The 13,697-nt window shown below is 34.1% G+C and overlaps 1 protein-coding gene across 3 annotated transcripts; it reads left to right on the top strand.

The window, feature by feature from the left end:
• The first annotated feature begins 621 nt into the window (after window positions 1–621).
• Window positions 622–13,516, top strand: LOC130813955 (uncharacterized). Of its 3 annotated transcripts, none has more exons than XM_057679896.1 (14): window positions 622–756; window positions 2,112–2,480; window positions 3,189–3,427; window positions 4,417–4,573; window positions 4,729–4,806; window positions 4,971–5,045; window positions 5,381–5,500; window positions 6,078–6,242; window positions 6,334–6,859; window positions 7,235–7,391; window positions 8,024–8,133; window positions 10,187–10,299; window positions 11,894–12,251; window positions 12,966–13,516. In XM_057679896.1, the coding sequence occupies exons 2-14, from the start codon at window positions 2,121–2,123 to the stop codon at window positions 13,292–13,294; spliced, it is 2,787 nt and encodes a 928-aa protein (XP_057535879.1). In that variant the 5' UTR covers window positions 622–756; window positions 2,112–2,120; the 3' UTR covers window positions 13,295–13,516. The 3 variants fall into 3 exon arrangements, with proteins under 3 accessions (XP_057535879.1, XP_057535877.1, XP_057535880.1); XM_057679894.1 differs by having other exon boundaries at window positions 636–834; XM_057679897.1 differs by having other exon boundaries at window positions 637–857.
• The last annotated feature ends 181 nt before the right edge of the window (window positions 13,517–13,697 follow it).

The raw sequence follows: 13,697 nt of genomic DNA, 5'->3' as shown, positions 1-13,697 counted from the left end.
CAAGATTTTTTTAATGAGAGAAGCAAAACAACTAATAAACTCTGAGTCCTAACGAACAAAACAACTAATAAACTCTAATTACTAAAAAAGTGGTATTTCAATTACCATATACAAATTCTTGTATAAGACCATCTTACCATGAGATATATATCATATTTCCTTCATTTTATTGTATTTGTTACATTTAATTTTTTACGTAATTCAATGTGTTGTTTTAATCATTTATATATTGAACTATATATGTCAAAAAATTATAATAAGTTAATTATATGAAACAAAACGATTAGACGATTCAAAAAAAATCTAACTTGACTAGATTTTTTCTTACATATTAAGTATAATATATAAAGCAAGCTTGAACGATAAATTGTACTAATAGTCGTAATATAACAAGTATTTCAGACTAGGAAAAATATAAGGACTAAATAATCCAATAATGTAAATTATTAGTATATAAAACTCTTCTTTTGATATTGTGTGGAGCCGCGGAGGAAAAATTTCTTATTTAGCTCAATATTTTCATACTATAATAAAAAAAAAGCAAATAATAAAAAAACAAATAATAAGTGAAATAAATTTTGTCGACACTACTCGAAAAAAAGTAAAAAATATAACAAGTCTACGTTTTGACTTTATCAACATGAACATCTTAAGTCTTAACAACATCTGCTACATTTTTGGTCTTCTGGTATTTTTCGGGAATTCGTCGATTAAAATCAAAAAAGCTATTAGGAGTAAATTCTTAGGAGTAATTAGGTATTGGGTTTTTTTAGGAGTAATTCTAATACGAAAATTTTTGTTATTAACTTGGTTGAACATATTTCCAATTTCCAGGTACATATTACAATACAATTCTGGTAATTAATTTCCCAATTATTCTGCCAAGTTTCTTGTTTTGATTGTTTGCAGTTTTTTCAAATTTTGCCCTAAAGTTCATGAAAAAGTATGAATTAACGTACTTATGAAACCAATTTTAGGTTTTACTATAATCTAATTTGGATTCATATACTGCTATTTGATGATAAATTTGATTATCGAGTTCAGTGATTTGGCTATAATTTTATTACTGAAAATTTGGGATGTGTTAATATATTGTTTGATTCGAAAGTAGGCTAGAAAATCCAATAGATGAGCGCCTAAGCGGGATAGGAAATTTATTCTTATCATAGATGATGACAATCAAATTTCTGTTAAAAGGGTGATAGGGGAAGTCCTTATTACTGGGTTAATACATGATTCTTTACTTTGTTGTATTTGAGATGAATTGGAAGTTTAAGCTGCTTGTATATTGGTTATTTTAAAAAATTGGGTAGTATTTTTTACTCGTGAATTCTATTAATAAATGTTGATTTTGTGAATTGAGGATACAATTAGCTTTAATTGGTAATAATAGGATTATGTAGTATATTTGAACACTATTTGTTACTTGTGAATTGATCATCTTACGTTAGTTTATTTGCCATTACTTTTGGTTCTTATATGGTTATAGTAAAAGCTACTATAGAAACGGAAAACTATAGAAGGAAATGCAAATAGCAATTCATTTGATTATTTTGTAGGGATTTCATGGGAATTATTTTGGTTTAAGGGTTGTTTGTGGAATGAGATTACGTGGAGGTGAAAATAGTGAAGTTGTAGCAGATAAGGAGGTCGAAGAGGAGGATGAAGATGAACAAATAATTGCATTATTTCTTTATTTCTTGTCTAAAATTAGTTTTTTTCGGGATGGTTTTTGGTGATTATGAACTATATGAATACTTCTACACAACTATGTCTATGTGTATGTGCTTTCTTTAACGATTAAATGCAAAGTACAAAATATTGATTTGTGATATGCGTAGCAAATAGAACTTATAAAAACCACAAGGGTATGATATTGATTTGAAAAAGGTAAAGGTAGGATTTGAATTTTAAACTAGGGGCACTATTAAAAACGCTAATTTTCTTGAACAATGGATTATTTAAGATTCAATCTACACCTGAAATGGTGGATGTGAAAACAATTACTATAACTAGAAGTTGTTATTATGTTGTTCTGAATAAGAAATCATACATATACAAAGTTCATATTGTATATAAATCTTGATATCCCTTTGTTGATTATGTCACAGACAATAAATATGCGGGAGAGAAATAAAAGGCAGAAAAATGAAAATTCATCAGAAGGAACAGTTCATGCCCTTGGCAGTGAAGATGCCCATGAAACTGCTAGTTTACCGGATGCCAAAGAAAATACTTCAGGGACCCGTTTGCGGAGTGCAAATAGGTCTTCTTATGTTATGCTGACAGTGTGTGCATTAATAGCCTATTGCACATTGAGTATTTATCAGTATCAGCATGAGGCGTTACCGGTACCTCTATCTCCTGAACACGCTGGAAAACGAGGTTTTTCAGAAATAGAGGCCATGAAACATGTCAAGGCATTGGCTAAGCTGGGACCTCATCCAGTTGGTTCAGATGCTCTTGAACGTGCTTTACAGGTTTGTCATTCCTGTTTTTCTTGAAATTTTATGCCACCTTTGGTTGTTGAGTGGTTTCTTTTTATGAGTTTTTTCCTCTATTGCCATCAGTACCAGGGTTATTTATAGATCACAAAATGGATTTTGTAAAGCAGAATTAGTTGACACATCATTAATGTTCTGATTGACATTATGCTATAAGAATGACTCATATAATGGATGGTAGTGTCTGATAACATAATAGGAAATTCAATAACAAATCATAAGCATGGTGATTGCGCTAAATGGTGGTTTTTATTTAGCTATTGAGTTTGCTGGTAAAGTTGGTTGGTAAAGAGTACACATTTTCTCTGTCTATTTTTTGTCAAGCGTGGTTATTATTAGTGATGAACAATGAGAGTAATAATAGGGATAAGATTCAATTAAGAGTACTTTTTGATTGGAATAAATGATATTATTGCTGTTTGAAATCATAGAAAGGAGTATAAGGGTTGAGTAAAAAGAGGGAGCGGTTATGATGAGAGGAAGGGCATCATTAATTAGGTGAGTACCTCGTGTTATCTGGTTGTTCATGCACACCTTACAAGTTTCTTTTGAATTTTGTATTAATTCCTTTTTCTTTAGTGATCCTTTTGTATCAGTTTACTTTTCATTTTTCATAAAATCTTAGTGCTACTGACCATCTCATTTTATTCATTCTCTTAAGCAGTTTATTTTTCCATTTGGCAGTATGTGCAACTTACAGCAGAAAAAGTAAGAAATAATTCTCACTGGGAGGTTGATGTTGAGGTGGAGGAATTTCATGTCAAAGCTGGTGCAAATAATATGAATGGTGGCTTATTTTTTGGGAAATCACTTGTTTACGCTGATCTGAATCATATCATTTTGAGGATCTCACCCAGATACGAATCTGAAGCCAAGATGAACTCTATTTTGATTTCATCACACATTGATACTGTTTTCTCAACGTACGTATGAATTTATATTATGTTTGAGTTTTTTATATTTAATAGACAGCTCGTATTTTTTTTTTTCCAATTAAAAATCGGAGTAGATAAAATTCATCAGAAGCTGATAAATTTAGCCTTTTGGTGTAGTCTTGATTTGGTGAAAAGGCTGATGATTGGATATTAATGCGTTATGGTTTATTGAATATTACTATCTTTATTAGATTAAAGTTAAAGATGTGACAGTCAGCTTTCAAACCTAGTCTCTTAGTGAATTGCTATGTGCTAATTTGACTGCCGAATTCCAATAAAAAGAGCCTTACGCTATGCTATGAAGCTATGTTTACCAAATGATTGTATAGTCTTTAATATCTTTTGCTAATTAGATTCTAGATGAAGGGGATCCTTGGCACACCAGTTTAGGTGTCACTCTGTGACTCTATGGTCACATGTTCGTGTCTTGGAAGCGGCCTCTTACGGAAATGCAGGGTAAGGTTTTCCTACATTACATCTCTGTGATGGGACCCTGGCTCTACGGCGACACTTATGCTTTAGGCTGCACTTAACTAGATTCTAGATACTTTAGCATTGTTTGAGCCACAATCTCTCTTGCTGATTTTTTTGATTGATGTTAAGGCTTTTGGATTGTTGTTAGAAGAGAAAGAGGTGGACCAAAAATGACTTGGATTACAAGAATGAGAACTGACTTGAAGATTTGGGATCTTCAAAAGCATTAGAAACTTCATATATTTGATCTATAATATATAAGTAGATGATCATTGAAATTGATATTTTGGTTGTAGATGATTGTGCATTTGTGTTTGTCTGCTAGATAGGATTTGGAACCAAATGCTATATAATCATTGTTAGCGACGATCCTCTTTTTGATTTTGTTCAGTTCATGTATCCAATCCCATATCTTTGGATCTGGGCTTTGGCATTGTTGTGCGCATATTTTTACTAAAGTACTTTCTCTGATCCTTAGTCTGCTTAAACATTGTGTACTTCAGGGGTGGAGCTGGTGATTGCAGTTCATGTGTTGCTGTCATGTTGGAACTTGCTAGAGGAGTCTCACACTGGGCTCATAACTTTAAAAGTTCTGTTATTTTCTTATTTAACACAGGTGAGGAGGAGGGTCTAAATGGTGCTCATAGCTTCATTACTCAGGTATCGCTGTTGTATGTGTTCTCAAGGGATGCATTTTTCATGATTATTGATGTGCTGAAAGTTAAATAAGACTTGTGTTTTCATTTATTTTCCATTTGTATAAAATGGGCATATTAGCTTTGAATATGCAATGTTAACTTGGTATATGTATGCAGCATCCTTGGAGTGAAATTGTTCGTGTTGCTATTGATTTGGAGGCAATGGGCGTTGGAGGAAAGGCCAATATATTTCAGGTCCAAATTTAAGTTTTCATGCCATGGTTACATAATATGTCTTTTCTAAATCTTATTTTCTGTTATTTTAAAACCAAACTCTGCCAGTGTCCACTGAAAATAATATTTCATGTGATATCTACGGATTATCTTTATGTATCCTGTTACTGTACCATTTTTTACAGGCTGGGCCTCATCCTTGGGCTATTGAAAATTTTGCATTAGCAGCCAAATACCCATCTGGTCATATCATGGCACAGGTTAGTTCCCTGTTAGAAGTATTGCATATTTTTTAATACGCCAATATGACATATCAGCCATAAAGTATGTTTCTTACATGAAAAACCAATGTTTTCCTATGTGATATGGCGGATACAAAACTGCTTTTGGTGAAAGGTTAATGTCCACTCATAAACTTATATAAAAATAACGCTGTGTTGCTACGAGGCATCACAGTAAATTACGGTGTGACTGTGACCTCCTTACTCTGCATTTGTTGAAAAGGATGTTACATTCTTCACTATTTTCTGTTTCTCTTCTAAAAAATGAGCTTTTTCAAACATGGATACTGTTGTAATTTACTTTACTACTGCAGGATTTATTTTCTTCAGGAGTTATTAAATCTGCTACAGACTTTCAAGTTTATCAGGAAGTTGCCGGTCTTTCTGGACTCGACTTTGCATTTATAGACAATACAGCAGTGTATCACACAAAGGTTTGTTTAGCGTGCTGTCTAACATATTTTCGTTTTTATGAGGTTCATTTCCGAGTGCTTCAGGTGTCTTATTGTGTTTCCACCCTTTGCATTGTGACTGCAAGTCAAATGTTACAAAACAGGCAAGAATTATGGGAGTATTTGAGCGGCTGCCATTTCATTCGGGATAGGCATTACTCACGAGACAAGCTTTAAGAAACTTCATGTATTTGATCTATAATTAAAAGGAGTGAGCTCCCTAAGTTCTTTTTGAGTTAAATTGGTGGTTAATTTTTGGAGTTTATAGACATTCAGTTTGTTCCTCGATTGGTTTAGGATATTTCTATTATATTATATTCGAGTAACTAATTAAGGATAATTTTGTTAGCAACAAGGAATGCGTCTAAATTAAGAATAGCCACTTGATTATTGATGCATTTGGTTAGAAAACCCCACCATTCCCAATTGGTTAGATAACCGATGGGGGCAGAACTTTCTTCAGTTGATTTCCCTAGCTTAAGATTTTTGTAAATTAGCTCTAGATTGATGAAAGAAATATATACTAAAAATTTCTAATTGTGATAGTATTTATATGCAGAATGACAAAGTGGAGCTTTTAAAGCCTGGCTCACTTCAGCATCTTGGAGAAAATATGTTGGCGTTTTTGCGTCACATAGCATCTTCATCCGATCTTGCAAAAGACGATGTTTCTCGAGCACCGGAAAATACTGATGAGAACTCTGTCATATACTTTGATATTTTGGTATAATCTGTGGAAATTTTTTCTTCTGTTTGATATTCTTGATGCTAACTTTTCAAGTCCTGATAATTACCTGTGCCATGACTTTTATCAGGGGACTTACATGATCGTGTATCGTCAGAAATTTGCAAATTTGATGCACAACTCTGTAATTTTGCAGTCGCTATCAATATGGCTCTTGTCGTTGTTTATGGGAGGTTATCCAGCTTTAGTTTCATTTTCCTTGTCCTGTTTGAGTGTTGTCCTCATGTGGGTGCTTTCATTAAGTTTTTCAAGTCTCGTGGCGTTCATACTATCAAGCACATTATCAGTATCAGTTCCTTATATTACAAGTCCATGGCTGGTTATCGGTTTGTTTGGTTTCCCTTCACTTCTTGGTGCATTTTCTGGTCAACATCTTGGCTTTCTCCTGCTTGAGAGGTATATGTCTCATGTTTATGCACAGAGAAATAAGACTTTATTGCCTCCTGTTCAAGCCAATTTGGCCAGATTAGAGGCAGAAAGATGGCTCTTTAAATCTGGAACAGTACAGTGGCTACTTATTCTGGGGGTGGCACATTATTACAAAGTCGGTTCATCATATGTACCCTTAGTTTGGCTTGTTACACCGGCTTTCTCATGTAAGTGGTTTCCTCTTTAAAAGGTAAATGCTGGACCTGTGTAATGAGAAAGCAAATGAAAGACTTTCTGTAACATGGATCTGTTTTGGCATATCCATATAGATTCAAAAATGAAGGGCTTTTGAAAACGTGATTCAATCATTAAATTGGAAAATTTTTTGCTATAATCTTACCAGAAGAATTCAAATTAAACTCTTTTCTTTTAAAGATTAAGTTATGTTCTCTCATCTCTATAATTAGGCTTATCATATGTACCTGTTATAGAGCTAAAACAATCATTTAACTGAAATATGATTTTAATCATAAGGTGTTCAGTTTGTTAATTGTCTTTGCATGTTCATATTTTGAATTAACATTGTTGAAATATTCATATAGATGGGTTATTAGAAGCAACATTGACTCCCTTTCGGTTACCCAAGCCAATGAAGATTGTAACCTTGCTTATGGCTTTATCAGTTCCACTCTTAGTTTCTTCTGGTGCTATTATTCGAATTATCGGTGTGCTCATTGGGACTGCTGTACGGCTTGATAGGTAAAAGTTGTAGTTAGTGGATTTGTCATAAATTTTCAACTTTAGACCACTTTAGGTGATACGTTTATGCTTAAGAGTTATGCATAATGGGTTCTTTAAGTAATCTTTGTTTTTCGTTGAACTTTGTTTCATTCATATTAGTCCCTCAGTCCCCTGAGTATGCTACAACACACCTTTGAGGCTTTGACAAATGTTAAGAAAATAATGGGGACGTTATAATTGTTTGGACATGACTAAAAGGGAGAGAAAATGAGACAACATGTGTGGATAAGAATTAAAGGAAAGTAGTGGGGACATTATCCAAAATGGAAGTGTTACAATGTTAAAGAGACGGTTCAAAATAAAAATTGTTGTACTCATGGGGGCGGAGGGGATATCTTTATACATTCAAACCTCATTTCAGCTCCCTACGACTCTTGACAAATAATTGGTTGTTTGTCTTTAGGTTTGAGTTGGGTCAACCGCAAACTTTGAGTCCATTTGATCTCAGAACTTAAAACTTACATTGAACACGTAATGTCTAAGTACTATTGAGCATATTGCAAATTAAATATCAAATAATGTTGTAGTACTACTATATGTTTATCAGGTATTTCAAAAATTGCTAATGGTGTCGATTAATTGCTATGCAGAAATCCTGGGGGTGTTCCTCAGTGGGTGCCAAATGTAATTGTGTCATTAGTTGTTGCGGCTGTTGTGTGCTTGACATTGGTTTATCTACTCTCCTACACCCACCTTTCAGGTTTTCTGCTCTTAATCTCTTGCATCTTATTTAAATTGACACAGTATTGAATTGTTGTGGCTTAGGTATGTTGAAAATTATGGACATTTTGTTGTGGTGTGATGAATATTTCAGAAAAACTTATCTTTGTATTTCCTTTCTCATATAGACTTGTTATACTTGAAAATATCCAAAGCCATGAGGAAAATGATAAATGTGTCAGTGATATTTTTTGTGTCCATTTATTGATTCTTAACATGTTGTTTCATGTTCATTGGTTTAATTAGGAAAGCAAAGGTTTTACAAGGATATATACAGATAAGTCTATGATGGGTATGGATATGTCTTTGGACACACTTTTCTGTTATGACTTCCCAAATCTGAAAAACATAGGTCTGTTTTGCTTTAGGGTTCTGAAATATGCATATAATTTCATACCTATGAAGACTAGTTATGCCACCTATTATTTTGTGTTACGTAGCTTATGTAATGCATTTTTTAAATTTATTTTGGATGAGCCCAAATAACCATCATGCCATCATGGTGTTTAAACAGTTGAGAGGGGAAGGAACAACGAAGAAAGTTCTTGAGCTTTATGTCTGGCTATTTTAGGAGAACACTATGCATGTGTAATTGACCATAGTTTGACTATGACCTTAAATAAGCTTCACCTCGACCACCAAAATTTTATATCACACCACTTTGATATCTTTTTCCCCAAACTGAGTTTCCCCTTTGAGCCAACTCCTCAAATCATCTCTTATTCTTTTTTCATTTGATCTTTTAGGATCAAATACTCAAACCCACCCTCATGTTTCATATCTCTCAATGAGTACAAATTTGTAGTGTCACCACACATTACACATACTTGATACTAGAATTCCAGATGGGACAAATTTAACTTGGGCAACTATTATCGATTTTTTTTTAAAAGTCTATGAGGAAGCCAACTTGGTGATTTGTACTTGGAGCTGCCTATAATGGCGAATATGTTTGAATAACAACTTATAATGGTTGTAACTCCATGATTTTAAATCACAAATTAATGGGGTTTCACGGAACGGTAAGCTCAAAATCCATAATAAATGGGCCATTATTTAACACAAAGGCCTCATTTTTACTCCACAAATGAAACTCATAGTAGAGAAATTTTACAAAGATTCAATTTCCCATCTCTAAGAAATGGTTCAATGAGTCGTCGAAGTACCCAAAGAGGGAAATTTTCATAGGCCTGAGAATAATGCTAATCAGAAACATGCAAATGATGAGAAGTGTTGGACACATTTGTTTATAATTTACTGAAATTAGAAAACAAGCATTGTGTAAGATAGAAAAATTTTACGTTACTGATCGTGCAAGTCTACAGTCTACTAGTCTGTAGACCTTAAATCATTGATGGTCCACTTAAATTTGCCTGGCCATCAGTGCAGAGCTTTACTCGATAGTTGCTTACTTATTCTTATTTAATGCATTAAAACTAGATCTTCTCAGGAGTTGGGATGATCAAACAAGTCATTGATCATCTGGGCATGCATCTACGCCATCGTAACCACAAAGAAAATTATTTACCATTTATATTTGGGGCTCTAGAGCTTCCTGAACAACTTGCGTCATTATTTCCGTTTTTACAAGTGTTTTCTTTCATGTAGTTGTTTGGGAAATAGTGGGATGAGGTTATTGTAGAATCGAATTGTTAAATCATAGGATCATAGAATCATGTTATGATTCAACCTCTATAAATTCATTTTAATTAGAATCGTAAGATTTTACCAACTTACGATTCTACCTACGATTCGAATCGCTTGCTTATTTTTGGATCATAAAATCTTAGAATCGTAGATCAGAATCGTGATTTTAATAACCATGATTGTGATTGTATTTTTTTTCTCAATTATGGGCTTTGTGTTAATCCGAAAGTCGATTAAGTTGCTTTCAGCATGCATCTTTTCGAAATGTTACTGTCTTCATTGTCCAATGTCCATCAATTCATGAAAATGTGATTTGTCAAAACTTCTCTTCAGATGTATTCATAAATAAAAATGTATTTTTAATTTATGTTTTTTTCAATGTTTAGGTGCTAAAAGGTCCTTCATTCTGGTGAGCTGTGCTTTGTTTGGCCTCTCTCTCGCTGGAATATGGTCTGGTTTTATTCCAAGTTATACTGCTGACACTGCTAGAGCTGTGAATGTAAGTCACTGACTACTTATTGCAACAGAGAAGCTTTTATTTTCTTGACTTTCTACATATCTTCAGCATATTTTGAAGTGATGGAGAAACATCTGTTACATGTGATTACTGCATTATTCTTCATCTTAGTTTTCACTCTGCATTTATGTATTTTCATACTATATAACGACTGACTGTTGATGTTTAAGAAATTCATTATTATCCTATATGTTACAGTCCTTTTCCTTTTCTTGTGATTTCTGGATACAATTAAACAGTAGCGATATGCAATGGCAAAAATGTTGCATACTTTTATGTTCTAAATGGCTACTTTCACAATAGTGGAAGGAGAGCATTGGATCTTGTCTCATTTGGAGCTTGTATTTCATTCTCTAGGAGGAACCTGGGTTCGATTCTCGGTGTCCCCTAGCCCTCACCTTCCCTCATCCTTTAATGTTGAAGAAAATTGTAAGAAGCTAGTCATCATTCATTAAGATTTTTGGAAGGATTTGTTAAAAACTTTTTTGATCAACCTAGCAACAATACTTGACAATCACTCACCAAATTTAGGATTATAAAATGTAGTGTTTAGGTTATCTCCTATTTATTAATGCTATGAATTTAATCCTTCAAAGCTGGTAGGTGCCACTGGCCAGGGTTTGATATAGTGTTTGTCTTCATTGCTAATGCTTAGATTCTTCACTTTATCTCAAGTACCGTTTGTCAAATCATTGACTCTTAAATACTTCAATTTGGTTAAAAGTCTTGGGATTTTTCTTTAAAGGATTGAGTTGGACACTTGAGCACGTATCAGGTTTGGTCATGGGGATTCATGTCCAAGTAGAGAGCTTCGTTCCTATGGTCATACTAGTGTATGCTAGGGACCAAATGAATAATTTTGCTGATTTCTCGTTGAAAGAATGTGTTATGGGGACGCTGGGGAGGTCATGCCCTCCCTGGTCCCAACTACCCTTCACCCTAGTGCCATCTATAACCAATGAGCTCAACTAGGCATTTGGATGATCAGAGTTTTCTTTCCGACATCAATTTTAGTTGCATATCCAAATGTTAGATATGGTGAGGTGAATTAAAAAACCAATGCGAGGACCATGCGTTTTTGACCTATTATATGACTCTTTGATTGATCTTGTTACATAGAACTCTACCTATATTGATGAACTTTTGCATGAGCTTGTCATGCAGATATCAATGCAAAGACACGGTCGTTGATACATGTTCCTTAACTTTAATAAAGTTCCCGTTCAATTTAAAAGCTCTTGCTGATTATTTATTGGTTATTAGTTGATCCTAAAATAATGTTTCTATTATTTGAAATACCCCAGAATTGAGGACATGGCAAGATTTAAGCAAAATTCCCTTTTCCGATTGTTAGGCTATTTTACAGCAGAAACCTTTTCATTTATTAAGTATGGAATTATAGAAGATTCAATCATCAGTTCTGTGGAAATGTGATGATCACTTTCTTGTGTCTACTGTAGTGTCTGAATTTCAAATTTTCATTGTTATTAGCACTTCTCTTCTGCCACTAAGGTTATGCTATCAAATAGCGCCTGTACTAAATTGATGTCTAAATGATTTTTTGTATGCATCTCAGGTTGTTCATGTTGTGGATACAATGGGAGGATATGACAATGCAAAAGACGTTAATTCATTTGTGTCGCTCTTTTCCTCAACTCCAGGAGACTTAAACAAGGAGATTGAACAAATCAATGAGGGCTTAGAATGCGGTACAGAGAAGGTTATCGACTTTGTTACCTTCTCTGTGAAATATGGTTGTTTGACCTATGATGGTACCGAAAGTGGATGGAGCGACGTTGATATTCCTAAAATTGAAGTTAAGAGCGACACAAAAACAGATGTAAGAGTGACTAAACTGTCAATTGACACTAGAGTTTCCAAAAGATGGTCAATGGCTATCAATACCAATGAAGTAGCAGATTTTGAATTCAGAGGTATGTACAACACATTTCAAGAACTATATTCTATAAATATATCATTGACCTTAGCTGTTTCCGTTCGCTGAACTATATTAAGTTTTTTGCTTTGTTACTCGACCCAAGACCTTTGTTTAAAAGTGCGAAACATCTTTAAGGTGACTCAAAACCTTTAAAGCCTTTGAAACTTGGTCGTACACCCATATACCTTTTCAAGACTAAAAGCCTCGAAGATTTTGTAATGAACTTATTTTAACTAGGAAGGGAGAAAGCTAAAATCATCTAAACATGAAGGAAAACGTTGCATCCTCAGATCCTCTTATAGTACAATTTTTCAAATGTGTATTGCAGTTGTCATGTACTTGTACGTCCCCCTAAGTTTGCTTTGATTTCCATTTTGTTCGCCCCTCTTAATTTGGTGAATTTCCTTTATATGAAAATGGTTTCTATCACTTTTTTAATTTCTTATATTTATTTTTGTCTCATGTTCCTATCCACTAAACTTTAGTATCAAACTCAGGGGGCGGAGGAGTATAAATTAGTCCTTGACACTCTCGAGTCTTGATAATCATAAAAACAAACTTCGTAAACCCGCAACTCTTTCTCGTTATCTAATTTTCTTTCCCTGCAGCAATGATGGAATCCTAGAACTATTGTTTTTCCCTCTAGATTTCCATTTTCTTATTGCATTGAGCTTGTGTTTCCCTTCCTGACATGTCGGTTTTTTCTCAGTCTTAGATGATCCCGAAGAGCTTATTACCATGGGCAACAAGAGTAGTGTGGGTGGCTGGCATGTCATTCAGTTTTCTGGTGGAAAGAATGCTCCTACAAAATTCGACCTGACGCTGCAACGATTCGATAATTCCACGCATTCTGGACACCCGGACGATGACATTCAGAAATATCTTATAAAACTTAGAACTGATGTCAACAGGCTGACACCAAAAGCAGAGAAGGTTTTGGAAAAGCTTCCTTTTTGGTGTTCTCTTTTTGGGAAGTCGACTTCTCCTTATATGCTGGCATTCTTAACGGGTCTTCCTATTGATCATGATTCGCGATAATCCTGAACCGAAAATGTGTAATTTTGTGTTATTTTTTGAGAAGCCACTTCCTCCATCTCGTAGCTACTAATTATGTAGGCCGGACAATCGCTAATCCCTTAATGATAGAGACTAATTTATCGTTTATACAATCCCTTTTCAAATTACGTTTAGAAAATTTTCAATTTAAAGAGGCCTTGTACGATTCGAATGTTCTAAAGGTGCAAGTGAATCGTTAGACGAGATCTAGTATAATCTATATTTTCAAATATTGCGCCGTTTCTTAGAACTTGTCTCTTATGATCGTTTTTTGTAGGAGTTTTTGCTGGCAAATTGGGCAAGCTTTAAGTGACAAAAAGAATATTTCTTGTAAGATAATAGAGACTAAAAAAAAGGATGTGATAAGATTGACATTTGTACCCTT

The sequence above is a fragment of the Amaranthus tricolor genome, chromosome 5 (genome assembly GCF_026212465.1).
Source record: "Amaranthus tricolor cultivar Red isolate AtriRed21 chromosome 5, ASM2621246v1, whole genome shotgun sequence".
Taxonomy (NCBI): Eukaryota; Viridiplantae; Streptophyta; class Magnoliopsida; order Caryophyllales; family Amaranthaceae; genus Amaranthus; species Amaranthus tricolor.
This window is presented reverse-complemented; position numbering and strand designations above follow the sequence as displayed.

Bases quoted from the DNA above. Each gene is read 5' to 3' on its own strand.
- LOC130813955 (XM_057679896.1), top strand. From the start codon at position 2,121: ATGCGGGAGAGAAATAAAAGGCAGAAAAATGAAAATTCATCAGAAGGA. The intron at 2,481-3,188 runs GTTTGTCATTCC...TCCATTTGGCAG, and splicing joins CTCTTGAACGTGCTTTACAG to TATGTGCAACTTACAGCAGA. The intron at 12,252-12,965 runs GTATGTACAACA...GTTTTTTCTCAG, and splicing joins AGCAGATTTTGAATTCAGAG to TCTTAGATGATCCCGAAGAG.